Genomic DNA, 27,891 nt, shown 5'->3' on the forward strand with positions numbered 1-27,891 from the left:
CCTGTGAGACTCTGATTTAGTAGTCATTGTACTGTAGATTGTGTGATTTTTATTGTTCTACACAATTTACTGTTAAGTTTTTCTTGGAGCTTTACTAAGTGGGAAGTTTACACTCGATTACATAGAAATGTTTGAGTTGGAAGGGACCTTAAAGATCATCTAATTCCAACTACCCTGCTATGGGCAGGGACACATCCCACTAGATCAGACTGCACAAGACCCCATCCAACCTGGCCTTGAACACTTCCAAGGATGGGGCATCAATAACTTCCCTGGGCAACCTGTTCCAGTGCCTCACCACCCTTATTGTGAAGAATTTCCTTCTTATGTCTAGTCTAAATCTACCCCTCTCCAATTTGTAGCCATTCCCCCTAGTCCTGTCACTACAAGCCTTTGTAAAAAGTCCCTCCCCAGCTTTCTTGTAGGGCCCTTTCAGCTACTGGAAGGTCACTATAACATCTCCTCAGAGTCTACTCTTCTCCAGGCTGAACCCCAATTCTCTCAGCCTGTCCTCATATGGGAGGTGTGAACTGAATGGCTTTGGAACACCTACAGCTTTTGTGTAGTTGCCTTTAAGTCCCAGGGATTTGACCTCAATCACAATAAGGTGTTACTAAGAGGAAGTAATTTCCATATTCTGATTTGCACTAGTAAGACTAAAGTAGTTTAAAAATGAATAGAAGTTGAGGTAAACAAAGTGTTTGTCTTTGTGTTCTTTGCTTTTTTGGTTGTTGTGGTTTATAACATTTTATTAGCTCTTGCTGTATATAGAAGTTATCTGTTTCTGTGCTTCCCAACAGCCGTGGCGATTGGATAAGTTTCTTGTTCTTTTTATTCTTCTCTGAAAGTACTTTATTTTTTGTTTTCCTCAGTCCTTGTTTGGTATTACTTTTAAATAATTGATTTAGTGTGCTACTGTTGGTCAATTAAGAACAACTAATTTGTGGATAATGCCTCCAGTGTTGCAAAGTGGTATTGTTTCACTGAAGTCTGGAGTTACACCACACTGACCATTTGAGGACTTGGTCTCTTGTTCTGGGAAAGGCTGCTGTCATCTGCAAGTGATAAGAGAGGAATGGACATCCTGATGCATTTCAGGAACACAGAAGGCACTGAAGAATATCTGAGGTGAAAGGATGACAAGAATATTTAATTTTTTTTATTATTATTTTTTACTATTGTCTGTTTTGTTTATCCACATAACAGATTTTTTTTTTTTTCTCCTTTGCTGCCCAGCACTTTACCTGTGCAAGAGCTTTAGCATGTATTTGCTTTACAGAAGTTACCAGCCTGTAATTGTGAGGATCCTACTGGGTTGTTGCAGTTGCCTCCCTGGTGGATTTTTCTCTGTAGGAACTTTTTCTAACCTTTAAGTATCACTTCACGACTTGAAAGTCTTGAACATGGCTTTTGGGAAGTAGCGTCGCCTGTGGAGTTGTCATAACAACTTGCTGTAAGGACAGCCAGCAAGGATGGGTCTTATGGTTGTATTAACTTTATCAGTTAGTTTCGGAGTTTTTTGCAAAATTTGGAAGTGCTGGATTAGCTCTCTCTTTCCCTGTTGCTGATGTGGATGTGTCATTATGTGGACTCTCTGACAGCTATACACATAACACCACATTTCTGCTGTTGATGGATGTGGTCTGCAGTTCCCCAGTCTTTACAAGCAGTCCAATTCCTTTGTGGGTACCTCCGCTATCACCAACAATGACTGACGAGGTTTGCCTAATGAGTAGCAAAAATCAGTACTCAAAAGTATTTTAATCTTAGCTAGAGCAGAGATCGGGCACGCTCTCAAAAATGTCACAATTTATCTTTTGCCATGTGGTGTTTATTCTTATTCTCTCGTCTTCACTGTGTTCATTCCATCCTTCTGCTCTGGTAAAGGCAGCTGCGAGAGCAAAGCTGGAATGGCTCAGTGCAGTAGTACACTGGGGGGTGGATGGTGTGCCTGTAGCCTTGTTCCCATCCTCCTCTTCAGTGAGTTGTATGCTGTGGGTCAGCTTCCCAGGCATGCAGGTTGGTTTGGTCAGGTTGTTCTGTTAACTCTGCTGAAGATCACTAGAACAAGGGCAATGATACTATTTCAGTAGCGCCCCATTAAAAATATTCTTTTACCTCTCTTCACTGTCCATCAATATTTTGTGAAGGCTTTATTTATTCAAGGGTTATGCAGGATGGAATTCAGGAAGGTAATTTATTTCTCTTTTTAAAGTAGATGGAATACCAAAATCAGTGTAACACCAAGTGATTCAGTGCACTTTTGGGAAAGTGATGTAAGAAGTCACTGTAAGTAACCTAGTTGTCCTGCACATGGATGTTTTTCACATGCTATGATCTCATTGGATCAGATGTTCTAAAGCAATCTAGATTTCCACCCTAAGAAAAGGTCAGGTTTTATCCCTGCTGAGTTAAACATGTGCAATGAGCTTGCAGAAGGTAGCCTGGCTTGGCATCTTCTCTATCTGTCAGCAGCAAAACCAGTTTGGGATATTTTTGCTTCTGTGTGTTAGAGCAATAATCACTTTGTTCATAAGGTGTGATTTCATCCTTGAGATGGTTACTATCAAAAGAAACTGTTTCTCTGTGTGTGTGTCTTTTTGAAGGTGATGCAACATCACAATAAGTGGAGAGAAAAGTACAATAGTCTTATTTCTATACCTTACTATGCTTTTGGTGTGGCTGATGTGATGAAACAAGAAAAGTACTGTTTAGTTTGAATTCAGAGGAACTGCATTTTTTCTTTTAATAGTGCTGTATATAGAGAGAGTGACAGTTCAAGGCTTCATGAGCAGTCCACTTTCCCTCACTGATTTTAATTCAGCAAGAGTTAGTTCTAGCTAAAAATGCCATAATTTAATGAGTATTTTGTTGTGTGTCACCATAAAAAGAGGCAACATACTGACACAGGCCAAATCTTAGGGTATGTCTATTTTTGCTGTGTGCAGGAGGAAAAGACACTTGGGGCTCCCTTCTGGAAAGTCCCAAGAGAGGGTGAGGTCAAAGTTGGATTGAATTTAGTGATTGATCTACTTTCTCACTGCTACAAATGTCACTTCTGGGGAGAGGATTAGGAACTCCAAGGTAAAAGTGGGCAGGACGTTTGTACAGTTGATACCTTTTGCTCTGGTAATTTTGTGGTAAAGAATTTTAATCTCCTTGCTGTCAGTTACCTTCAAGTCTTAAAGCTCAGTGATGGGAAGAAGCCTCAGAAGCTGGTCTCATAATAAAAACAGCCCATAAACGGATGTTTTCCTTTGATCCCATAGTGGTCTTGTTCAGAGACTTAATTTCAAATTATTTTTTTTCTCCAAATGACTCCAACAAATAAATAATACACCAACACAAGAGCTAAGAGTGTGGCATTACAAGTCCATTTTGTACTCTCAAAATCTCTTTCAGGTTAAAATAGTGTCCAAGTAGTGTGACATATCCTGTCATGAGGTTAATGTCCCGATCTCTTTCACCTTGAAGTGGGCTGAAGTGGGAAGGTTGCTGTCAAGTCATGGTGTCTGAGCATTTATCTGACCCTGAAGGAGCATCAGCAACTTAGTGTCTCTTCCTAAAGCTGTATAGGCACTATAGAAGCAGCACCCAGTATTACTGCAACCGAAAACAAATTAGAGGAAAAATAAATCTTTTTCCTCCCTGCTGTTTGCTTGTTATGTGCATTTGACAGTCCTTTGTATTGTGGTTTTTTTTAGCCTGTTTATATACAAACTGGTGAGTCAACAGGGAGGAAGAAAACACTCATATGTATATTTTAACAGGATTTAGATGATTATAAAAACTGTTTAAAGGTCAGCTCATGAGAAAAATGAGTATTTTTGAAATTAGTTCCACAAGAAAAGAAAAAGCCTCCAGTTACAGCATCTCTTTAATTGGATGCAGCAGAGCTGCTAATGTGTGCTGAAGATCTCCACTTTCTTCTCAGCCATGAAGACCATTGATCTAGCTGATGTAACACCTGCGATTTCTGCCTTGGTTGTTCCCTGAAAGTTTTCCTATTTCCAGAGTTGGACCTAGGCACAATCCTGTGACAGCTGTCCCTTGGGATCAGGAAGGAGTGCAATAGTCTCTGTCCTGACTGAGAGTGCCTTGGACTCTCCCTGCAGCACCATTTTAGTGGCTGCTGTGTGCTAAAGGCAGCAGGCCCTCAACGTGATTCCGGTGAGATTTATAATGTTGCATGACACAGGCAATGTTGTCTTCCTAATCTGATGTGAAACACTCCTCCAGGCAGAAACGTTGAGGTTCAGTATGGAGAGAGTGATTTTTTGAATGGTTATGCGTAACTCCAAAGCTTATCAAGAATAAGCTTTGAACGTAAGTATTTTTGGTAGACAACTCATGTTTTATTCAGGGCTAGATGAGTATGAATTCATGTTTTATAAACACACTGGGTATTCTGAGGTTAATGCCTCCAACTTGAGCCCCGCCCTCTTTCTCCTCCAGTTCTGGAAGTTTAATATAAGTGGTTTCTTCAGTTTTCTGCTTTCTATGCATTGAAGGAAGAGGGAATGTTGTCACATCAGGTGTACTTTTTTGCCTCCTTTCTGAATTGCCAGACAGTTGTTGGTGATGAGAAAGGAAGGCGGTGTTTTATTATGATACATATTTTCTACCCAGATCTCTCATCCTGTGTTTCCTTTTTTTGGCTTGTGTAAATATCTGAAAGTTTATCTCTAAGCCTCCAGTCTTTGATCCTAAAACTTGTTAAGAATAATAAAAATGTTTTGAATTAATTTGAGCTTTGGAGATGGGGTCCTTCAAGAACAAGACTCCAGCCTGTTCTACACAGACTTCCTGGGGAATAGTCATCTGTTATTCATTGACTACAATATATCCTCTTTCTCCACCTTCTACTGTACCCTTTAAGTTTGTTTCAAGAGGAGGAATGGGAAGTGGTGGACACACATCTGCTTCCTTGGGATTTACTCTGATGCAGATAAACCACATCAGAGGAAATGGAAGAATAAGTCAGCGAGGGTATGGAGGAGACAAAGGGGCAGATGGTTGGAGTATGGTATTACTTGTCCAGCCTGGCGGCTGCCAGCCCTATGGAAAATTAGGCACCTGTTGTTCCAGGTGCTCAAAATACAGCTTTCTAAGCAGAGCACGGTGTGTGCCATCAAACCTCTATAGACTGTGGTGAGGAATAAGAAGAAAAAGACACTTGTTGAATTTTTCAGTCTGTTTTCGTGTCTTGTATGGTCGTGTGGAGTGAAGGTGCAACAGGGAAAAAGCTTTGTCTTATCTTAGTTGCTGGGCTTCCTTCCTTAGAGCAAGCATAGAATTTAACTATTGAATTGTAGTTTTAATGTGCCTTTTTCAAGTGTCACTCTAATGAAAAATAAATGTAGGGTTTTTCTTTTTTTGTCTTGCTCCCCGCCCCTGCCAAGGACTATGCAGGTGAAGCCTGAACTCCCTTCCTCGCTCTGTTATCTAGCCTCTCTCTTTCTCTAAAAATTGTGTTGGAATTTGAAAGTCTAATTTACTTCTTTAAAAGAGAGAGTATTTTCACTTCTGTGTGCTTTGAAAACTTTTGTTAGAAAAACTTGTTGTTTAAGATTGTTTTAAAGCCTATTTTTGTTCTGAGTTGTTCCTTGAATCCTAGGTATTTGTGAATCTTTGAAGACAATATTTGATTCTTGTATCAACACTTGGTAACAAAATTCTTCTGGTATAAAGCATAATATTCTTTAAAAAAAATAAATAATCCTAAAAATCCTCTTGAATTATTTTTCACTTGAATAGCATATGGATCTTCATTACCTTTTCCAATTTTTGTACACTCAGAAATGCAAGACTTATTTGTAACCTCTGTGAGACCCTTATTTGCTAAATGGAAGCTTATAATGGGGGAAGAACGTAGAGATGCATGGTAAGCATTTCTGACTCTTTCTATTTTGTAGTCTCGCCTCCTTAAGAAACAAAGGAAAGACACTTAACAATTCAGGGTCCTGGAAATAGTTTCCAAAAATCCACATTTGAAACAACTTTCTGAAGCTAACAGTGAAAACTGTGAAGCACGTATTTGATTTGTAGAAAAGAAGAAAAATTGAATTCTTCATTATATGTTTTGTGTGAAGGCATAGTGCTCTTGAGTCATAATGTCATTTCAGCTTGTGTAAACAGCTTATGGCAATGAAGGATCCAAGTCTGATAGAGAAATTAGCTTGAATTAGTTGAATTAGGTTATTTTTGAAAGCAACGTGCTAGCATCTGAGAGGCAAGAAAACATTTCTAAGACTAACTTTAAAAAAAGAAAATAACTCTTATTTTTTTCCTTTGCTGTTCCTCTTCCCTCTCTGTCTTGTATTGTTTTATTTTCACTTCCTTTATCTTGCAAATCAAATGAAGCTTATTTGATACCTAGAAAAAGACCTTGGTTTTCTCTTATTTTTCTCTGGTTGGCAGAGTGATAACACGGACTATCCGCACCCCTTTTGAAAATCAGTATATTTTATTTTAGCATATGACAAAAGATGTCCATCCAGTTTGCTGTCATTTTATGTCTACACATGAACTACAAAACACAGGTTCTGAACATTCTAGAATTTTGTCTGGATCAAATGTGTTGTCATGAAAGTGTTTCACATTCAGACTTCCTTTGCTTTCTGAAATAGTAAAAACTTACCAATCTTCTGTAGTGCGCTTGTCCAGTCTATGATGCAGCTAAAAATCATTTATGCTTATAGTTCCCTAGAGCATTTCCCATTGCTTACTTGGTAAGGCACTGATTACATTTTATCATCCCAGTTACTCTATTGATTCCCAAATCTTTGAAATGTGAGCTGCTAACTTCCTTATGTGCGTCTCTGTCCTAACAGAACCACGCTCAAAGAGTTTTGACCCACGGGTTTAAAGATTTCTAGATCAAGGCTTTCAGGTGCCTTCTATACTGTAGAAGATTCATATAAAAAACATAGATTGTAGGTTCAACTTTAACTTTTTGGATGAAATGTGAATATCCTAATAATACAAACTTAAGGAAGATTGAGCAGAGGATGCATATTGGATGGAAATTACAAAAAAGATTTTAGTGATGGAAATTACAAAAAAGATTTTAGTGATGAAAAGAGTGGAGGTCTGGCATAGCTTCTCAGCAGGAATGAGAGAGTGGGAACAACCAGGCTTAGATACGAGATTGGTCTTTAACTTTTTGAATACAAAGATATAATAAATTTGCATTAAATGGAGAAGACTAGATTTCATGACCTAGAAGATGTCTCCCAGACCTGGCCTTAACAGCTTTGAAAGCTAAGGGCTAAAAAACCAGACAAACTCTTTGGTAAAACAAATTATTTTTAACTGCAGCAAAAAATAAAATAATTCAGCTCAAGAAGGAAAGCATTTGTAATTTGTTTCCTGCTTTCCTAGGCTCATTTGTTAGTGTCTGTCTTGGTGAATTACAGGGATAAAGGATATCTTCATCTTTATAGCATCACCCATTGTATGACTTTTTTCCTTTCCCCTTCACACAAATACACAAATTAATGCTCACATTTCTCCTACTGCAAGGAGTCCTTCAAGATCTGTTGCTCTTAGTGGTAAGAGTAATCACCACATTTGTACATATCTTTTCAGACATAGCACATTTAAACAAAAGATTGTGATGGACCCTGTTGGTCCTAAAATTCAGTTAAGTGAGCAGAAGGAAGACCAAGAAATGGGTGATACCCAGTGATATTGGACTCTGATAAATTGAGGCTCTGATAGGAGCTCAAAGAGAATGCCACATGATTTTGACTTTTTCCTTGATTCAGAAAAGACAACAACATGTGGTACAGGCTCTTCCTCTGTTGTCCTGATCAAACTTCCTGCAGCTCTTATGCGCCTTTTGCTTTGGCTCTTTTTTGCTTTTGTGGCTTTCCTGTGCATTAATTGTGTCTCTATCGGATTTGTTACTTTACTCAAGTAGATGATCACACAAAGGCTAGGTGGCTCTTTTTTGTCTTGCATCTGATTCATACATGCTGAATATGGTATTTGATGTGATAAATCTGAATGCTCCTACCAGAACTTACTCAGGAGTCGATGTACTATGCTTACCTCTCAGCTCTCACCACAACAAGGATGTTGAGGCTCTGGAGCATGTCCAGAGAAGAGCAACAAAGCTGGTGAGGGGACTGGAGAACAAGTCTTACGAGGAGCGGCTGAGAGAGCTGGGGTTGTTTAGCCTGGACAAGAGGAGGCTGAGGGGAGGGCTGGCCTCTTCTCCCAAGTGACAGGGGACAGGACAAGGGGGAATGGCCTGAAGCTGTGCCAGGGGAGGTTCAGGCTGGATATCAGAAAAAAAATTTTCACAGAAAGAGTCATTGGGCACTGGAACAGGCTGCTCAGGGAGGTGGTTGAGTCACCTTCCCTGGAGGTGTTTAAGGAACAGGTGGATGAAGTGCTTAGGGACATGGTTTAGGGAGTGTTAGGAGTGGTTGGACTCAATGATCCGGTGAGTCCTTTCCAACTTGGTGATTCTATGATATATATGATTCTCTGAGGTTGTTGTTTGAAGTACTTGGTAAGATTGTTAGTGGAAATTTATTTCATTGTCTTCAGGCTACCTATAAGGTGCAGGAGGGCTTGGCTTGAGGCTGAAAGCAAAGCTGGCCAGAGCTGTGTGAAGCTGCAGTGTTTCATAGAGATGCAATAGGTTCTATGCAGCATTTATCAAACTGGCCTGTCTGGTGAGAAGTTTAGGGGAAGGGAGGAAAGATCTGTTAGGATCTTGGAGATGTTGATGTTGGGTGTCTGGGAAGCCGCCTGAAATTTTACTTTTTCATCCCCTCATTTCCTGGGCAGCAGGCAATGACGGATGCATAAGCAAGTATTTCATGAGGAGTTTTGAAACATCTACTTCATACTGTGCTAAGTGAATGTCTTGCATCAGCATTCACTGCTGAGATTGCCTGAGAGTGTCCTAGGCTGAGCTGCTATTTACGTGGGTGAATCTGAGGAAAATGGGAAAGTTAATGTGGTCTTTTGATTCTTGCGTTGACAAAAAGGCCAATAAATAATCACTAGGATTTGATTTTTCTAAGTATTCCAATGGAATTCAAGTAATAAGTTGGTGAGAGGACTTTATAATAGCTCCCTTAAACCAGGTCCATTCCTAAAGGAGTGGGGAGGTCAGACAGGATTTTCACAGTGTGCTCGTGGGTAACTCGGCAGCGAGTCAGAGAAACTGGTAGAGCTGCTGATAAGATGCAGGATTAGTAAATGCACAGCTGAATGTGATGTGCTGGAGGAGAGCCAGCACAGCTTTTCTTAAGGAAGCCAGGACTCGCGAGTCTGGCAGAAATTGCTGATAGAGGCACGAGGCCCCGGAACTGGGGTGGTCTGGCTGTGGAAGTGCATGCAAAGCTTCCAGTGAGGTAGGAAAAAAGCTTTTGGTTCAGAAACTAGGACTAAAAGGGACAATCTCGATGTTGTTAAACAACAGTAGAAATTTAGCAAGCAGTTGGGTAGCTGGCAACCAGTGGATGAATTTCAGAGTTTTACCTAGGAGTCTACCACCAGGGATCTGCGATGGGAGCAGTGTTGCTCACAGGGAGAAAAGTGAGAGGGTAAAGTTTTCTGCTGCTCTGCATGGGTAGTTGGGGTGGGCACAGGCTGATTGTGGAAAATTTGCTGGAGAATCTTATGATGTTGAATGAGTCTACAGCAAATTGCAGTTAAAAAGTGAGATTGAAGGCAAAGTAATGCACATAGACACAAAAAAAAAAAAAACCCAAAAACCCCAAACCTGTAACCCCTGGACTTCGTATAAATATTTAGCACTCAGGAAAGGGAAATTTGGGTAATTGCAAGTACTCCTATGAAATGATTAATTCAGTGCTGATGGTGGTAAAAAGTCAAGGAGAGAGCTCAGAAGAAGAGAGGGAACAAAAGAATAATGCAAAAACACGACTGATCCACTGATAAACCTCTGGTGCTGCCAGATCTTGAATATTTGTTCTAGATTTGGCAATCCTACTTTAAAAAAAAAAAAAGTTATAATGAATCTAGAAAACGCTGACAAACATTGAACAGCTTCATTCTTAGCAGAAGCCTAAACTGACTAGGGCTTTTCTGCTTGGTTGGGGGAAAGGAGAGTGAAGGAGTATAAGGATAGAGATTCATAAAATCACAGAAGGTGTAGAGAGGCAAATGATTACTTGCTGTTCCTCACAATATGATACACCAATTGAATTATCGAGCAGACTTTTTAAAACAGAAAGAAGGAACTACTTTACAGTGCCCATAATTAAATTGTGGAGCTCATTACATAGGCTGCTGTGGAGACTAAGAGTATAAATGGGTTCAAGGAAGGACTAACACATTCCTAGAGTAAAGAGCCATTACAGGCTATTAAGCTCAAAAATCTGGAAGCAGCCTGCAGCTCAGGAAGTCCTTACACTACTGATTACTGGAACTGAGACTGAAGTATGAAATGGGAAGAATCACCTTGTTTGTTCCAGTGCTTATTTGAACATCCGCTACTGGCTTTTCATCAGAAATGGGATACTGGACCATACAAATCCTTTTGATTTAACTGCAATAGTCTCCTTTTATATTGAATAAAAAAAAATTAGGAATTTTGATTCTGCAGTGAAATAGTTATTGCCCAGTGGTCAGCTCAAAAGGAGAACATTGCATGCCCAGAAGGCAAGCTGGGAACAGCAGGTCGCAGAAGTGCTGTGCAGTCAGCGGAAATGTGTGGGGAAAACGCAAATAATGCCAGAGTTTAACCAGTACATTTTGTTCATGACTTTCCTAAGCGCCAAGCTGCAGGAGTGAAAACCACCTCCAAACAAACATGTACATATAAATTGTTCATAGAGCGTGCAAGTTCTGTCTGGCTTTGTACAGGGATTTTCAAGTTATGGTTGACAAAGCTGAAGCTGGCAGGTAAAGGCTTTATTCTACATTGACTATTCAAAGAAAAGCAGAGCTGTTTTAACTTAAACATTGTTATACATATGACTGTCCTTTTCTAAATAAATTTCTAGATTAACTTTGAGAAAAGACTCCCCAAAATATCTTCCATAGCGGATGTCCTAGCCATGGTGTCTGTGGAAGCCAGTCTGCATTTTTGTTCTCTCAACTTTGCAACTGAGAGACTACCTGAATGGTAACTGATGCTCCTATGAAAAGGAGGATAATAACCCCAGTATGGAAAGACAGAAACTCCAACACCAGTGACAGCTAAAATGTTGTCACTGTCATCCGTTAACCACATGCAGTAAGCTAACTTGCTCTTTCTTTTGCAAATAAATTTTTCTAATGCTTAAATGAGCTGCATACTATTGACTAATTGTCTTTTGTGGTCTTTGAGGATTCAGGCATAACTATTCCATCTAAACAACTCACTGGAGGGTTTTTATATGCCTTAGGTGGAGGAAAAGGCTCAGCAGAGCCAAAGCCTGGGATATAAACTCAAATCCCTTCTAATCAAATATGTATCCTTTGATCTAATAAGTAGGTTGAGTCTCGCTTGACTTTGCAGCAGAATGAAAAATACGAGATATTTTTGTTGTATATTTAATGACATACACATGTATGTGCTCATGTTTGTTTGTCCTAATAGTGGTGTGTTAGCTAAGTTGATTATAACACCTACTACAAATTACTGATCGCTACGTATGAAAAAGTAATTGTCAAAATACAGCTCATGACTTATTAGAAGGCCATGTGTTTGCTCTTTAGTCTGATATCTGCTTGCCTTTTTTTTTTGTTTTTTTTTTTTTTTTCTTAAAATGGGAAAGGTTTCTGCGATGCATGCAGTGTGTTTTAACACTCTGTGTCTGGCTGTTCTGAGGCAGAGTTCTGATAAGAAGCTGTGTGAGAATAGGCATTTTTAGCTTGTCCCTGGGCTTAGGGGTTATTTCTGGCTGCTTCATGTAAATTTGCAATCCCTGAGATAATTTTGGCTTTTAGGTTAAAAGAAACCTGGAAAAAAGCATTATTATTATTACGCTTGTGTTTTGTTTGCTTTCCAGTCAAAGCCATAAATCCAGCTTGTCATGCAGAGAAAAGGCAGGCTGATGGCACAAAACTGTGCCTAGTCTTCCCCAAAAGGTTCATCAGCCTCAACTCACTTTTAAAAGAACACGGGCCAACTTCTGCTGCAGGAGGTTTGCACGTCTCTAATTCTGGCTTGAAACATTGTCCAAAGCTTGACAGTGGGGGATGTCTGTGGCTCTTCATTAGGCATATTTACCTTTTAAGTCGCTGCTGAATTTGCCTTCCAGCTGGAAGCCTTGTCCTCAGACTAGGCAAATAAACTTGTTCCTAGGAATATTTATTGCAGACTTTGCATTAGTAAATTTGCTTAGTGGATGCATGCAACTTCACAGGCTGTATTGTTTGATAAGTAATAAGCTGTAAGCCGTGTTGGCTGAAAATGTTGGCATTTTGCATCAAATAATTAATTGCTAGCGCTTTATTTTTCAGCCTCCTTTGCTAAAGTACTACTTTGCACAAAGTGAATGCTACCTTCCTCGGTTATGAGGGCAGGACTAAGTAGGTTTGCTTTATCACTGTCAGTGATGCAGCATGGAAAACGTGATACTGCCCCATTTCCACCAAAACAAATTACCACAATATGAACCATGAATAGGCACAAGAATGTGTTTTTTGTGTTTAGGAAGCACTAATAACTGAATTGATGCTCAAAACAGCAGGGAAGGAGACTGTCAAAGTTTAGGTGCTGTTTTGGAAAAAAAATAAAAATTAAACTTATTTTTGTAGTTTCTTGTGGTTTATTTCTGTAAGGCCTTAATCCAGTCATTGAGAAGATGGGTAGCTTATGTTGCACTGATATATGTGGCATAAAATCTTTCTAGCTATATTGTTCTCTTCTGACAGATTGCCAGGTAGTGAGTGTCTTTTCCTTGGGCTCCTTACCTCTGATGGGTTTTTGTCAAATGCAAAATATTTTGGAAAAAACCTTTAATGTCCATGTCTTGCTCACCTTGTTAGTTGGAAAGGGTGCATTAGATGATCAGAGACTGATGTTAATGTGATGAGTTGTTTATGCTACTCACGGGAAAAGGAATTCTAAGATTCTGGTTCAGCCCGCTTGATTTTTCAGAGTGTGCACTGGGAGCAATGAGGCTTCCAAGCTCCCTTATTGTGAGTATATATTGTACTGTATATTTTCAGGATAGTGAAAAGATGTATTTAGCATATGGCTGACCTGGATTGTCGTCACTGGCTCGATTGACCTTTATTGCCTTGGGACAGTGATAAGATTAGGAGATGCTATAAATAGCTGTCTCACTGTGGGAGTAGTATCACAAAAATTCACTTTACACAGACTGTCATTTCACTTTGTGGGGGATGAATGTATTTAGCTTACAAAAGGAGGTCTCTCCTTGAGTTGTTTTTGTTCTCTCCTGAATTCCTGCAGCTAAAGCTGTGAGATTGTTTCGGTCACTGCCATCAGGTGCTAAAATATACAATGCAATAACGTTATGATGCTTTATGAAACCTACTGTTGAAGTTCAGCTAAGCTTTGTATCAGCAGCCTACTGTGCTTCCTTCTATGTGATGGCTCAGTATTTGAGGCTGATCTGGCAGAGCTGGGCGCCGCTGGGGAAACAGGCACTGGATATGCTGTCAGCGCTTGTGAAGCTCCCAGGAGGGTTTCTGGTCACCATCTGTGACTTTTAAAGGAGGCCATATCTGTGCCTCAAGAACTGTAATAATGACTTTGGATCAAAAAGATAGAATTGATATAAGTGGAAAGAACCCGTAATACTTTAAAGAGGTGCCGATATGGTCAAAACAGTTAGTGTATGACTCCCCTTCCTGATTGTGATGCCCTCATATCTTGTTTTGCATAGTCTGATGCTGAATGGATGACTTTTCCTGGCATATAAACTAAGTAAAAGCAACAAATGTTGTGCTTTTAGAATAAACTTGTGTTTCATTCTTCAAATAATAATTTGGAATTATGTGCAAATTAATTCATTAGGTTCAGCTGATATGTAAGGAATAGGTGTAATGAATGATGACTCTACAGAAACTGGCAAACAGAAACATATGTAGTCCACTGGATTTGATATTTCAGATTAGTGCCAGATGAGTAACTGATCTTCATTAAACAGTAATTTTCAGTGATCAGATTACTTTATTCTTTTCCTCAATTGCTTTAGCAGGAGATGGCATTCAAGCACCATTTCACCCGGCTGAAATTAGATGCTGTACTGCCTCTTCTGAATTCTGGAGAAGGGCGGGGTGGATCATTATATTGAGTAATTATATTGGATATACATTCCATTTATATATCTTTTTCTTTTCAATTTGCAGGAAAGCAATCTCCAGATCAGGCCTCCAGCACTTGGCTCCTGTGCATTCCCTCAACATTGCAGTCTCCAATGGACCTGTGAAGGAACCAAGGGCGGCCTTAGAGTGGACTGTAGGTGTTTGTTTTTTCTGACAGTTATTTTGAGCAGTATCTCTGGCTAGTGCTCTCTCCACCCTTAGCATAAGACTTTGCATTGCTATCAGAATTGTTGAAGGTCAGTAGGAAATGAAATGAAATGAAGCACAAGGCAGAGACATAAGAACTTGTGGAGACTTGAGCAGCATAGGTTGAGGATGTTCTGATTTTCCTGCTTGGGAGCTACCTGCCTACATTTGTTCACTGCCTTCTTGACAAGGTCTGCCATCCAAAGGTGATCTGATTTTACCACAGCAGAGTTTTGTACCTCTGCCCGGTAGGCCAAAATTTAAAGCTGGAGGCACATGTGCAGTTAGCTGGGTCTGTAGAATAAGCAGAAGAAACCTTTAGTCACAGTGTTTCACAGGTATAGGTATATTTCGTCTGAGCCCAAGATGCGTTGTAGACAGAGAAAGCATATGTTTCCATCCCAGCCATCTTGCTTCTCTTACTTATGTTTGTGGGATAGTTCAGAAGGGGACAGTTCAGGACTGTCTAGACTGTTTCATTGCAATGATCATCTAGTCCAACTAACCTGACTGCTTCAGGGCTGACCAAAATCATGTTATTAAAGGCAACGTCCAAATGCCTTTTAAACACTGACAAGCATGGGACGTTGACCACCTCTCTATGAAAGCCTGTTACAGTGTTTCACCACTCTGTGTGTATAATAATGTTTCCTAATGTCAAGTCTGAACCTCCTCAGACACAGCTTCGAAATATTCTTATGCGCCATCCATGTGGTTATGGACTGGTATGTGTTAAGAAGTCAAGCCTTAAGCCAGTAGGTCACTCAGAAGTCCCATCTGAAGCAAAGCATATAGTACCTCTTACTAGTAGTAAAGAACTCAGTACATTGCAGTATCAAAGCACTAGCCCCACAAATGATTTTGAAATAAAGATAACTTACTTTTTGATGAATATGGCTTATGTTATTTTTCAGGTAGAGAACAGAGATAGAGTCGCTTTCTTGATGGCATGCTCTGCTTCAATCCAGTTGTCGCATTTAAAGTTTTAAGGGATGAAATTTTACAGGCTGTACTGCAGGAAGCTGGATTAGATTCACTGTGATCTTGTACAGTACTGTGCTTTAACACTGAGTGTAAAAATTAGATTGAAATCTAACATAGAATCCTCTTGGGAAAGCTTTGGAGAATACCTTGATCTTTCCCTCCAGGAAAGCTCAGGTCCTATACTTAGTAAGGTATTACAACACATGCCTGCTTTGCGTTATGAATGATGTTTATTAGAAATCTGAAGGATCAGTTTCTTATGTGAGGGGTTAGGCACAGGCTAAATTAAGTACATTCAAAATTGTACTGTGGAAACAACAACAACAAAACCCCAAAACAAAAAAATTAAACTTCAAACCTAGCAACCATAACTTATGCTTCTTCAAAGTTGATAATCTACTCATTTTACCAGGTGGTTCCTCGTGTGATCCCGATACATAAGTACTGTGGAATTTGATATGGGTTGGTGAATGTTGATTAAATATTGTGGGTTTTAATTGTGTGTGTGTTTTTGCACACACAATTATGATTTAGATTTTTGACCAGGTCTATTTCTCAGCTGTTCCAGCCTCTAAGATTGTTGCTTTTTGCAACTTTTGCTTTACTTACCATTTTGATTGGAGAAGGGAGGCAACCCCATAGCGTGTGGGGAAAGGGCCGAATACAGAGTGACTTCATAGAGAATACAGAGACCTCTGTGGCTAGAAGGAACCTGAACTGACCAGCTGTAGTAGCTGGTGGATGTGGAGGAGAAAGGAGTTTTGCAACTCTGAGGCACAGTATACGTAAAACAGATAATAGGGAGGTGATTTGGAAGTGTGAAGAAGCTAAAATGGACAAAATTTTATAATGGGTAGTGAATATCAATTAAATGGGGCAGAGGACTTGGTGACCAAGTATTAAATACTTAATACCAGAAGTGTGTTTGGTAGAGTGAAAAGTTTTAAGGTATAATGGAAGCAGAGGGGAAGTCTTCATGTTTAATCACTGGAAGGCAGCATTAATCAGTGCACGTTGTGTCCCTATTGATATCATCCTGCTCTTTAGTTTTTCTGAGGATGATTCTCCAGGGACTCATGATGGGAGATCTTTCCAAAGTCTTAAATGACACGAACATAAGTTGTCACATGCTTTTGCTGTAGAAAGTGCTTCCTCCATGTTATCTTCAAGGTAATAACTGGAAAAAATTCCCTGTCTATAGTCTCCAGTTTTGGTAACCCCTTGCAGGTGATTTGCCATTATCGGATGATCTTGTGAACAGGACACTGTTTGAGGGAGTGGGATTTCCGTTCCCTTCTCTGCCGCTTACCTTGTGAGCAAGCTCAGATGAATTGTTTTACCAATCAATATATTAGCTTCTCTAGCTGTAAAATGGAGCTGATGATTCTGGTGTCTCTTAAGACACTTTTATATAAGAAACAGTACTGCTTTATTAGTGTTGTTGTTGTTACTATCAATCATTCCTAGGTTTCTTTTCTCTCACGTACTTAGAAATACCCAGTTTCATTGCATTTGCTACCCCTATTTCAAGTTAACCTGTAGCTTCTATTGTCTAATTTAATCTTTAATCTTTGCACTGCAGAGCTATACAGAATATATTCTCTGGAGTAGGTGATGTTATAGCCAGAGGGCAACAAAGAGTATATCTTCCCAAAAAGGAACCGCCTTAACTGCCTGTCTCTGTGATATATTTATGCATAGCCTCTTCTCCCACCCTCCCTCATTTTAGGCATCACTCCCACATGTTAAATGATAAAGTAAGCAATTGTATCTGAGTTTCTCAAGTAAGTACAGACTGAGCCACCTCATACAGTGCCTGGGTACCATTGTAGATCTAGATCTTTGTATATTTTCATATTGCTGTTTGCTTCCAAGGAAAATAACCATAAGCTTTTGTGCAAAGTCATACTGTAATTTCCTTGTAAGTACTGCCTCCTAGCTCTTGCTTTCCTTGGTGCCTACAAAAATCTTGACAGCCACCTAGGATATTAGTATGTTGAGTTTCCCATGAGCCAAAATTGTCTCATTTTATTTGTCCATCTCACATTTGATAATTGATGCGAGCTTCCTGTATTCCCATTGGTAAGTATTTATGAACCATGACTACAAGCCATAGAACTCTGGCAATATCCATTAAGAGGCATTTGAAGACATGCAGGTTCTGCTCTTGGAGTTCAATGAAAAAACTTCAGACTGATCTGCTTTTTTTGTCCTGTGAATGCACAGAGTTCGCTGGGAACAAGATGAATGTTCTTCAGAGGAGAAATTACATACATTAAGGACACAAAAATATCTTAGGGGTCTTAACAAGAGGAGAAAACTATGCATTTGAGTAGGAGTTGAAAACTTACATTTGGCAGTACATGATACCAGTTTTGTAGGGTTTACTTTTACCTGCTTCTATAAAACTAGTTGTTTGAGAGGGTCTGTTTGATTGCATGGAATATTTTAACGTGCAAGAATAAGTTGTTGTTTATACTTTCTACTAAATATCAGAATATTGAATCTCACTGGGATCACAAAGATGGGGTGCAGTAGCACACATGGCTGAAGTGGCATAATGCATAGTTATGGACATTTTAGAAGAACAAGGCCAGGAAAGTGAGGAGGGGAGTTTTTCCTCATATCTGAGAGAAGTGGGATACTTGAAATACTACTGTGGAATGGAGAATGAGCCTGTGAAGAGCTTATGGGTCAAGATCAGAGGGCAAACCAAGACAGACACCCACAACAATTTTGCCTGCTGCAGATGCCTTGTTCAGGAAGAAGTAGAAGATGAGGCCTTCTTCAGACAACTAGAAGTACCCTCATGTTTGCACGCCTCATGTGGAGAGCATGAGCCATCCTGATATCTGCTGAAGGATCGACAGGATGCAAACAATCCAGGAGGTTTCTGGAATGCATTGATGAGAACTTCCTGTCACAAATGATTGAGGAACTGATGAGAGGAGATGCTTTGCTGGATTTTATACTTGAAACCAAGGAAGAACTGTTGGGGGATGTGAATGTGAGGACAGTCTTGCGTGCAGTAATGATGAGATTGTGGAGTTCAAGATCCTGTAAAGAGGGAACAAGGCAAACAGCAGGATCATAGCCTTGGACTTAAAGAGAACAGACTTTGATCTGTTCAAGGAACTGTTTGGAAGTGTGATGTATGACTCTGAAGAGAAAAGAGCTCCAAGAAAAATAGTTGATATTCCAAGACTACCTCCTCAAGCTCAAGAACAGTTCATCTTCACATGCAAAAGCATCAGGAAGCCTGGATGGGTACATAAGGAGCTCCAGATAAAAGTTATTTAATAAACCTTCCTCCTCCCCCCAACACACCAGGTGGTGGAAGCAGGGTCAGGCCAGCCAGTAGGATTGTAGAGGGCATCACACAATTATGCAGGGATGGAGTAAGGAAAGCCAGAACCAATCTCAAGTTGAATCTGACAGGAATATGAAGGGCAACATGAAAGGTTTCTGTAGGCATATCAGCAGCAGTAGGTACACTAGGAAAAATGTTAGGTGACCACTGAATGGAACAAGGGACTTAGTGACAAAAGTCATGGAAAAATTGATGTGCCTAATGCCTTTTGCACCTCCTTTTTCATTGTTTAGACCTTCCTTCAGAAATCCCAGGCCCCTGACACCAGTAGCTGAAGCAAGGAAGACATACGTTTTTGCGGAGAATAATTGGGTTGTGGTCATTTAAATAGGCTGAATATAGAGAAATCCGTGGGACTTGATGAGACGCAGTCCAGTCTATTATCTTTGGAAGGTCAAGATGATCAGAGGATGTTCCTGAGGATGGCAACAAAGCAAATGTCAGTCCTGTCTTAAAGAGGGGCAAGGAAGAGGATCCAGGGAACTACTCACTGATCACCTTGATTACTGGGAAGGTGATGGAGAAGCAAATCCCACTGGAAGCCATTTCCAAAAATATTAAGGATAAGAAAATTTCTGAGAGTAGTTAGCATGAATTTTTGGAGGGGATATTACACATGACCAGCCTAACAGCCTTCTATAATGAGATTACTGTCTTGGTAGATGAGGGCAGAGTAATGGCTGTTGTGTTGTCTTTTGCCATGCTTTTGATACTATCTTAAATAACATCCTTGTAGACAAACTGATGGAGTATGGGCTAGATAAATAGACAGTGAGGTGGCCTATGAGGTGTGCTTATACTCGGTGAATGTGACTTTACAATGAATCTGTTGCGTTATATGCTGTGTCTTTTTGGCATTACTCAGCAGTGCTGCCCACTTACTTTCACGGGCAGTAATTGTTTACAAGTGCCTAGTGATATGCCAGACTTTAATTAACATCCATGTTAATATATAGTATGTGTTCTACATATAATGAAATATTTCCCATCTAGGGAAATGTTTTTCTTTTCCACGTGAACGGTTTGGCTTCTGTATCATCATTTCCTGAAAGCTATATACACTGAAAGATATTTCCCTTCCATTAGAGTGGTGGCCAGACTGTTTTGCTGTTGGGAACTGAGTATTCACTTGAAAAGAGAGGTACATCGTCAGATGCCCACATGGGAAAGGAGAACCCTGGGGTATAGGTATTCCATTAATCACATAAAACCATGTAGAGGCTCTGGGAGCTTTAGTCCCACTTAAGTAGTGATGACTGCAAATTCCATGCATACTTAAAAATTGCTGTAATTTTGTTTGCAGATGACACTTGAAGCAATGTTTTCTGTAGCAATAGCCCTATTTTGTAGTTTCTTTTTCATCAGTGCTTGAGAACTAATGCTCTTTCCAGACAGATCTAAAGAGGACAGAAGGGATCTGTTATATTTCAAAATGGTGGCCATCTCTGGTTTTTTTTCAGTGGTATAGAAGATGCAGTGAAATTATAGAAGGTGCCCTTCAAAACAGCTATTTTTTTCCCCTTGCTGCCAAAAGGAGTAAACTTAATCTGCTGTCAGCCAAAATAATGGCTCATGAGAACATAGGGAATCATTGTCACAGTTGATAGCATCTGAACATTGCTGCTCCATGAAGACAAACATTGTTATTCTGCTTCTGCGTACAGATTATCTTTCAGATGATGGTAATAACAATCTCAAAAGCTCAGCAAAAAATACAGGAGTGGGCAACTGATACAGGGATGTTGGAAAGCATGGTATTGGGGGGAATATATATATTGACAGAAAAACATTTGGGACATTGCTGTTGTTTGCAAACTCCAGAATTTCAAAGTTAGGGATAAAACACAAGCCAAACATGAGACATACGCACTTGGGGAAAAAAGACTTCCAAACAAACTTGTTTCTGCTTGATGATGACCTCATAAAGAAAAGGGCTAAAGCTAATGATTTTTCCTTACGGAAGTTTGGTTAAATTTACATAGAGCATTGATTTTGCACCAATCATAAGTTAATCACACAGATGTATACATGTAAGAAGATTCCTGTCTCTCAGTGGAGTATTAACAAGGGGAGAAAAGTTAATGGCTTATTTTAGAAGTCAGTCTTACATAATATTTTGCAGAATGCCAGCCATGGCAGGAGTGGAGGAGGACTCCATTCCTCCCACTACAATTGGAGTCACAACTCCTTTAAACTAGAAAGCTGGGCTGACTGGTGCATTTGTTTGGTTGGATATCTATAGCTGCTTGACATAGCTAGTAAAGTTATGCAGTTTTATCTTCATCGTTTCTGAAACCATGCTGACTGCTGCTTGAAGAACAGTGAGGTATGGTGATACTTAAGGGCTTTGGAAAAATGGTAACATTTACTCTGTCATTTTACCATGCTGGGGCACTTAAGAGAAGAAACCTCGTTTCATTAGTGAAATGTGCACAGCAAGTTATGATCACGTACATGTAATTATGTTGTTCCCAAACTCCTAGACCTTGAATTCCTCTTTCACTTCAGGGGGGACTGTGTGTGGTTTTTGTTTCATATGCAAGGAATGCTTGCTATACTGAAATTATTTTTGTTTGCTATTAAGGTGGTAATGGATCTGGAGCAATCAAATGGGAGGTCTCAATCTAGGAAAGCATATTGAATTCGTGTGTCGCCTGTGAGGCAGTCTGCATCTGCCAGGAAAGCGCTGCTGCCTCCACTTCAGTGGGCAGGGGTTCTTTCTCTGCACAGGACACCGAGTACATACACTCGCAAGTGGGAAGCCAGGCGAGGAAAGAGTTTCTAATTATCTTTGTAACTGCAGAATATTGAACTGTTTTAATTGCTGTTTTATCCATGATGATGAACACTGTCCCTTTCCTACATAGTGAGTCAAAGCAAAGCACATAAGTCTAAAAGCATGATTTGGCAGATCAAGTAAGCCACTCTGAGTTGATACCAAAAGCATTGATCTTGCTGCACCTGCCTTTAAACCAGATCCAATGGTTATGTGGTCATAGAGTAAGGTATTACGTCTAGCTGGTTTGTTAGATAAAAATGGTCTATTTTTTTCCGTCAACTGAACTGACGCATATGTAGCTTCACAGCTACTGGATCCAGCATGAGGAAAATCGCAAGAGCATGAGATTATCGTCTAAGGGATCAAGGACATAAAGAGGACAACTGGCTTTTTACTAGCCATTTACTCTGAAAGCCAACATAAAGACATCAAGTGCATAATAAACAAACCAGGCAAATTATTTATGAAAAGGTTGCTGAACTCAATACTTTTATGGAAAAATATCTGCATCAAAGTATTCAAGTGATGATGTAACCTTTACTGTGTTTTAGCTTTGTGTTAAGCAGGAGCTCATGCCTGAGGTGGTTCCAGCGACCTTTGTCAGCTTGTGTTGAGGGGTGGAGTACCCTTTTGTTCAGCATATTGTTGAATACTGCCTGTAAATGTTGGAATAGAAAATACTGAGTTGCTGAAGTCAAAATTCTTCATAGAAATGTATTGAATTTTGTCAAAATTTCCTACTGGAATTGAATGAAAAATTTGACTTTGAGAAGATCGAAGCATTTTCCTTTGACTATATCATCTTGATTTTCCATAAGCAACATCAGAATGTCTTCTATACATGACAGTGCCCTGTAAAATTTAAAACAGTTGAGTTCAAGTAATTCCCTTTGTTCTTATTGAGATGAGGTGACTGACAGGCAAAGCTTTTTGAGAGAGGGCATTTCATCTTGGGAAATCTCAGCTCTTTGCTCTTATTCAGCATGAAAGATTTTTCAAATGTCAGTTTTCTAGAAATGAAATTGTGAGTTTTCACACACAGTGCTGTGAAATTATTTGTGGCAGTAGGTGTCTGGAGGTCTGCCACTTACACCGGATCAGGTTATTTACATTTTTATTATCTAGTCTTGTCAAAACTTTATCGTAGTGTGAACTACAAAGGTCATTCTTGTAGACTGCTTACTGATTTTATTTAAACTGTGATGTAAAGTCAGACGTGAATCTGTGATACAGCCTGGAACAGTTAGTTTAAAGTAGGTTGTGGAAATAGGCCACTTTATCTTTAGAAATCCTGGATGGTGAGTTACGTGGACATGTTCTGAATGAAGGGATGTTTAATCCATGTTTTTAATGGAACTTTGGTTCCTCATTAAAAATTATGTCCCAGGAGCTGTCTGTTTTCTTACCTAGTTTTCATAGTTGATCATTTTTGAATGCTTTTTATAATCTATAAATTTTAGTTCTGGGTTATGATGTTGAGTTTGTATTGTTTCATCAGAAGAGAATGTGCTCAGATCAAACACTTTTTGATGGGCTCATATCCTCCTGCTTCAGTCCTCTTGTCTGGCTCCTCATAAACTAGGCAGGATGTTAATATGTTGGGCAATACTGCGGGCATAGTAATTTTATTAGTATTATGTATCTAGTCTTCCATGAAGTGTTATAAAACTGATATAGTTCTTGCCAGAGAAAATTACTTTAATATAAGGATAAACTTGAAGAAAAAGAATTTATGATCTGGATAACTTACCATCTGGTTAAGGCTTAAAGAATTTCTTAAGCTAATTCGAATCCTTAGAAGCTATTTTGCATTATAGAAGTGATGAAAAGCCTTACCTAAACTATGCACTGAACTGTACAGTTTAGGAGATTGTCTGTCCCAGGAAGTCTGTTCCAGGAAGTCTACAGTTCAGGTGGACTAGCAGACAAAAGGATCAGAAGAAATCGAGGTATAGAATAGTGTGCCACTAAACGATGTTTAATCAGAGTGTAATGGCAGTAGATTGTTACCCAAGTCTCACTTGTCACATCCAGCTGGATGATAATCCATTCCAAATTGGAATCTATGTTTCATCCATCCCCAAGTGAGGGATAATGCAGAGTCCGACATAAATGAGGACTTTTTTGATGAAGTTAGACCTGTGGACAGGTAGACCCCTCATCAGAAAAAAACCCAATACATTATTCTTTTGACTTATTTGAAATGAGCACTGTAGTTTTGGTAGACACCTTGTGCAGATCTGCACAGCTCTTGGCTATTGTGGATGAACTTGTGCTCTAGAAGACAAAGAATTTTGCAGCTTCTGAGTCTCTGCATTACCTAAGAAATCCACATGGCAAGAGAAGCTTTCTCATCTCATCACTTTGAAACTGTCAGTGGTATTTTAAATAAATTATTTTAACCAAGATGGCTATTTCAGAGCATCCTGCTGTCGGACGCCATCTGTTTGGTAAGCGTCATCATTTGTGACTTCTGCAGTGTGGGAACCAAATGTCAGAGACTGTCAAAGTGTTTTCCATAGTGCTCTAATTCTGGCTGAACAGAAATCGTGTTTGTTCACTTTGCTCAAATAGTGTACAGTAGAATTCTTAGGTTTTTTTAGTCCAGCCAGGATCACAGTCAAGTAAAAACTGTAATCTTTCTACAACCAAATTTTCTCAGCATGAGAATTTTCCAGAATTAAGGTACAGATATGGTCAAATGTGGCTGTCAGAGAAAAATCTCACCGTGTTAATCACTTGTGGACCCAATTCTTAACTTTTTGGGCTTCTCCAATTGGACATTCAGTAATGATGTTTTTGTTTCATCTCTATTGAGTCCCAGTTAAATTTGGTAGCATATGGGAAGAACATGGGCAAAGTTTCACTGAACTGTGCACAAAAATATTTTAGTTCTGATAGGTGACACATTCATTCATTGCATCATCAGCGCTCTTTAAGCAAGGATCGTTGACCAGGATAATACTGTCATGGCTTTGTGTTGTGGAAAAAGAAGACAAATGACTGTGTGGTTGTTTTTTTTGTTTTTTTGTTTTTTTGATTGTTTGTTAAATTTGTGATGAAAATCAGGTTCTGCTTTTTTTTTTTTTTTCTGTTGTTCCTACTTGTATGGCTGTATCTCACAAACTAGATTAATAATCATTATTTTCTCAGGAAAACGCTGTGAATGGAGAGCATCTGTGGCTAGAGACGAATGTTTCTGGGGACCTCTGCTACCTTGGTGAGGAAAGCTGTCAAGTCAAATTCTCAGTGAGTTATTTTCAGTTTTCCTTCTCCTGTTCTGAGGTAACAAGGCTGTCTTCAGACTTATACAGTGCTTAGATGCTTAGGAGCTTGAATTGTTCACTGCTGTTGTTGATGTTCGTGTTCCAGAGAAGTGCAAAAGGTGAAAAACGCTGGTTAAATACTTTACTACTTAGGAAAAAAGTCCAAAACGATTTTGAGTGACCCAGATTATTTACAGAGTGAGAATGGATGTAATGAGTGGCTTTATTAACTTGGTAAGGGAAAAAAGGTTAGAATATTGAGATATTTCAGAAATGTTCGAAGTAAGTAGCCTATTTTATTTATATACACAAATATATCACTCGATGGGATTTCTGAGAGTGGAATCTGATCAAATTTTTGTGGTTTTAATCACTGCAAGGATTTGAACTGAATTTTCCAAACTCTTGAATGCACTCACCAGTAATGAGTGCACTCATTTGAGTGTTTGCGTTCTCCTATTCAAGAACATTCAAAGTTTGTCGCTTCCTACTGAAGATTTTCTGCTGTGTATGACAAGGCTTCATTGGATTGACCTCTAACCCATGAGTCTCTTCTTTGACTGGGGAATCACTGTTATACTTCCACTCTGCTCCAGCAACTTTTGAGCTAGTATTTCAGTTAAACTGTTTCAACAGGAGACAAAACCCCCTCTTATCTTAGTATTTAGGAAAACTGATGAGAAAATGGGCATCACATGTTCAAGCCCTTGCTTTGAATCAGTGTTCAAGGGAGCATCCTGGATTTTTTTTTTTTTCATTTTTTTTTTTGAGTGTAAAGGGAGTCTATCTTCTCTGGGGTGTTTGTAGATACTGCCTGTGACTTTTTGTGATACCATCTTTTTGCTTTGGTTTAAAAAACCCAACAACCCAACCTCAAATAATTTCATCCAAATCAAAGCATTTCGGTTAACTGATCACCTCGAGGTTTTGGGGAATTTTGATCCAAAGCACTACTGCTTTTTTTAGCTCAAATTTAATATCCATCCCTCATAACTTCTTAAGCATGTTGGTTACTTTATGCCGTATAACATTAAGGCTAATCCTGGGATGTTTATGCCTGCTTAAAAAGGGCATGGAGGCAAAGTCCCTACAGGAACAAACCAGTGATTGTGGGGTAATATTCAAGAGAAGTGTCACTGTGTGTTTGCCTTGCACTTACGCTGGTCATGAGGTGCTAGGTTTTGGCAACAGCTGGAGACACTATTTGTTTGGCTTAGAGGACCCTTGATTTGACCCAGTGCAACTGTTCTTATGTTATTAATAGAAATTTGCCTTTCTAAAATTGAGTAAATACTTCCCCATCATTTAGCTCATTAAAAGTAGCGTGGACATTTAATAATATGCTGCATATGATTTGCAAGGTTCTGTCTTAGCTGTAGAGGTGTGTCTGCCTAGGAGTTGGAAGGACTGTTTGCTGTAGCTGGTGAATTAGACCCACTGACTTACACTTTTATCTGTGAGTGTTTGGAGACACCTTACATGGTGAATAGCTTTTCCATCCAAAAGGCATGGAGACATTGCATCATACTAAGGGATGCAGCAGACTTTAAAGTGGCTCAATTCTTAATTGCCTGGCCTTTGCTTGATGTGACTGGGATTCTTTTCACTTTTATGTTCTAACTTATTGGTTGTTCTGGGGGAAAGCAATATCTGTGTTTATAAAATGTTATAGTGTATGGGGCTTTCATTAGCCTAAGAACTAGAGATGGAAATGAAAATCCAGTTAACTTTGGTTGTGGTTCATTTAACCTGATCTGTCAAAAGACTAATGCTTTTCCAGTTTGATTCTTTTGAAGACACTGCGTCTTTCTTTGCCTGTCCTGATCTTCCTTTGACTTAGCTCTTTTGCATATAAACTGTTTAGGACATATGTTTTCAGTGGAGAATTGGTGAGAAATAATGAAGTTGTAGCTGCACAGACTTTGCATGAAATGTTAGCCTGTACAAAATATTAACTGATAACCTCAAGAATATAGAATTGACTAGTTAGAAGTAATAGGGAAGTCTGAATTTTTAGTAGTCTCACTATAGATGGGTTGTAACTACTTGCAGTGTCATCAGCATTCAAAAATAATGAAAATAACTTAAAAAGCAAGATATTAAAAAAAATTGCTTCTCATAAGGTGTTACCTTTGTTTGCTTTTTGTAGATTTTCATCTTTGGGATTGGACCCTATATGCTGTCTCAAAATTCTAGTAAACACGGAGACTAAATACATACTTAAAGTTAAGAAGTCACAAAGCCCATGAAAGCTTATTCCTTTATTTAATATCATGATTCTTCAGGTGAAACATTAGAACAACACTCTACATCCATTGGAACATGCACAGTTAGAATGTATCCAGATAATTAAGACTCATAATTATGAGACTCACTAAAATCATAATAATTATTCTATAATGTGAGCCGAAGCTGTGTTCCCTGTTTATTCTTGGGTGTATTTAAAATGTATTGAAAATTCTGAATAAATAATTCATTACAGACTTAAATGAACATTAATAAATTGAATGTAAAAATCTGAAGCAAATCAATCTCAGCTTGCTTTGTGTTTATAAATGTTTCTGATCCTCAAGCACAAGTGTATAAATTAAACTTCTACAGAAATTAATTCCATCTGGTTTATTAAATTGAATATATGCAAGAAAAAAAGTAAATATATTCTCTCTCTCCTACATGCGTTCTCTTGCCTTTGATATGCTTTAGCCCAGGGGTTTTAATGGAAATTATCTTAAAAGATCTACTGAAATTAATAAAACTAACCGGCATAATTAGGTTGAGAATTTTGTCCCTGCTGCAACATTTCATAAGGATTTGACAACATTCTGTGAGATAGTTATCGTTCTCTGCTAAATGGCCCAAGTACCCAAGTATTTTCCTGTAAGGCAATGGTCAGGCTCATCAAACTAAATATTTTATGATAAGCATGAAATGACATACTGTTCTGCACTCGTTTGAGTTCTCCCATTTTTGTGTACGGCTTTTCTCCTTTCACTGGCGCTGCTCGCTGTCTTTGAAGACTGCTTGCTTTTACATCT

General features: G+C 39.1%; 1 protein-coding gene across 8 annotated transcripts in view; it reads left to right on the forward strand.

Annotated features, from left to right (window-relative positions):
• Positions 1–27,891, forward strand: part of DGKI (diacylglycerol kinase iota) — a 229,154-nt gene that overhangs the window by 60,627 nt on the left and 140,636 nt on the right. For all 8 annotated transcript variants that reach the window (XM_054080460.1, XM_054080513.1, XM_054080496.1 and 5 more), the window contains exons 2-3: positions 14,296–14,404; positions 24,744–24,839. In XM_054080460.1, coding sequence (XP_053936435.1) covers positions 14,296–14,404; positions 24,744–24,839 — 205 coding nt within the window. The remainder of the gene's footprint in view (positions 1–14,295; positions 14,405–24,743; positions 24,840–27,891) is intronic.

The sequence above is a fragment of the Cuculus canorus genome, chromosome 1 (genome assembly GCF_017976375.1).
Source record: "Cuculus canorus isolate bCucCan1 chromosome 1, bCucCan1.pri, whole genome shotgun sequence".
NCBI lineage: Eukaryota > Metazoa > Chordata > Aves > Cuculiformes > Cuculidae > Cuculus > Cuculus canorus.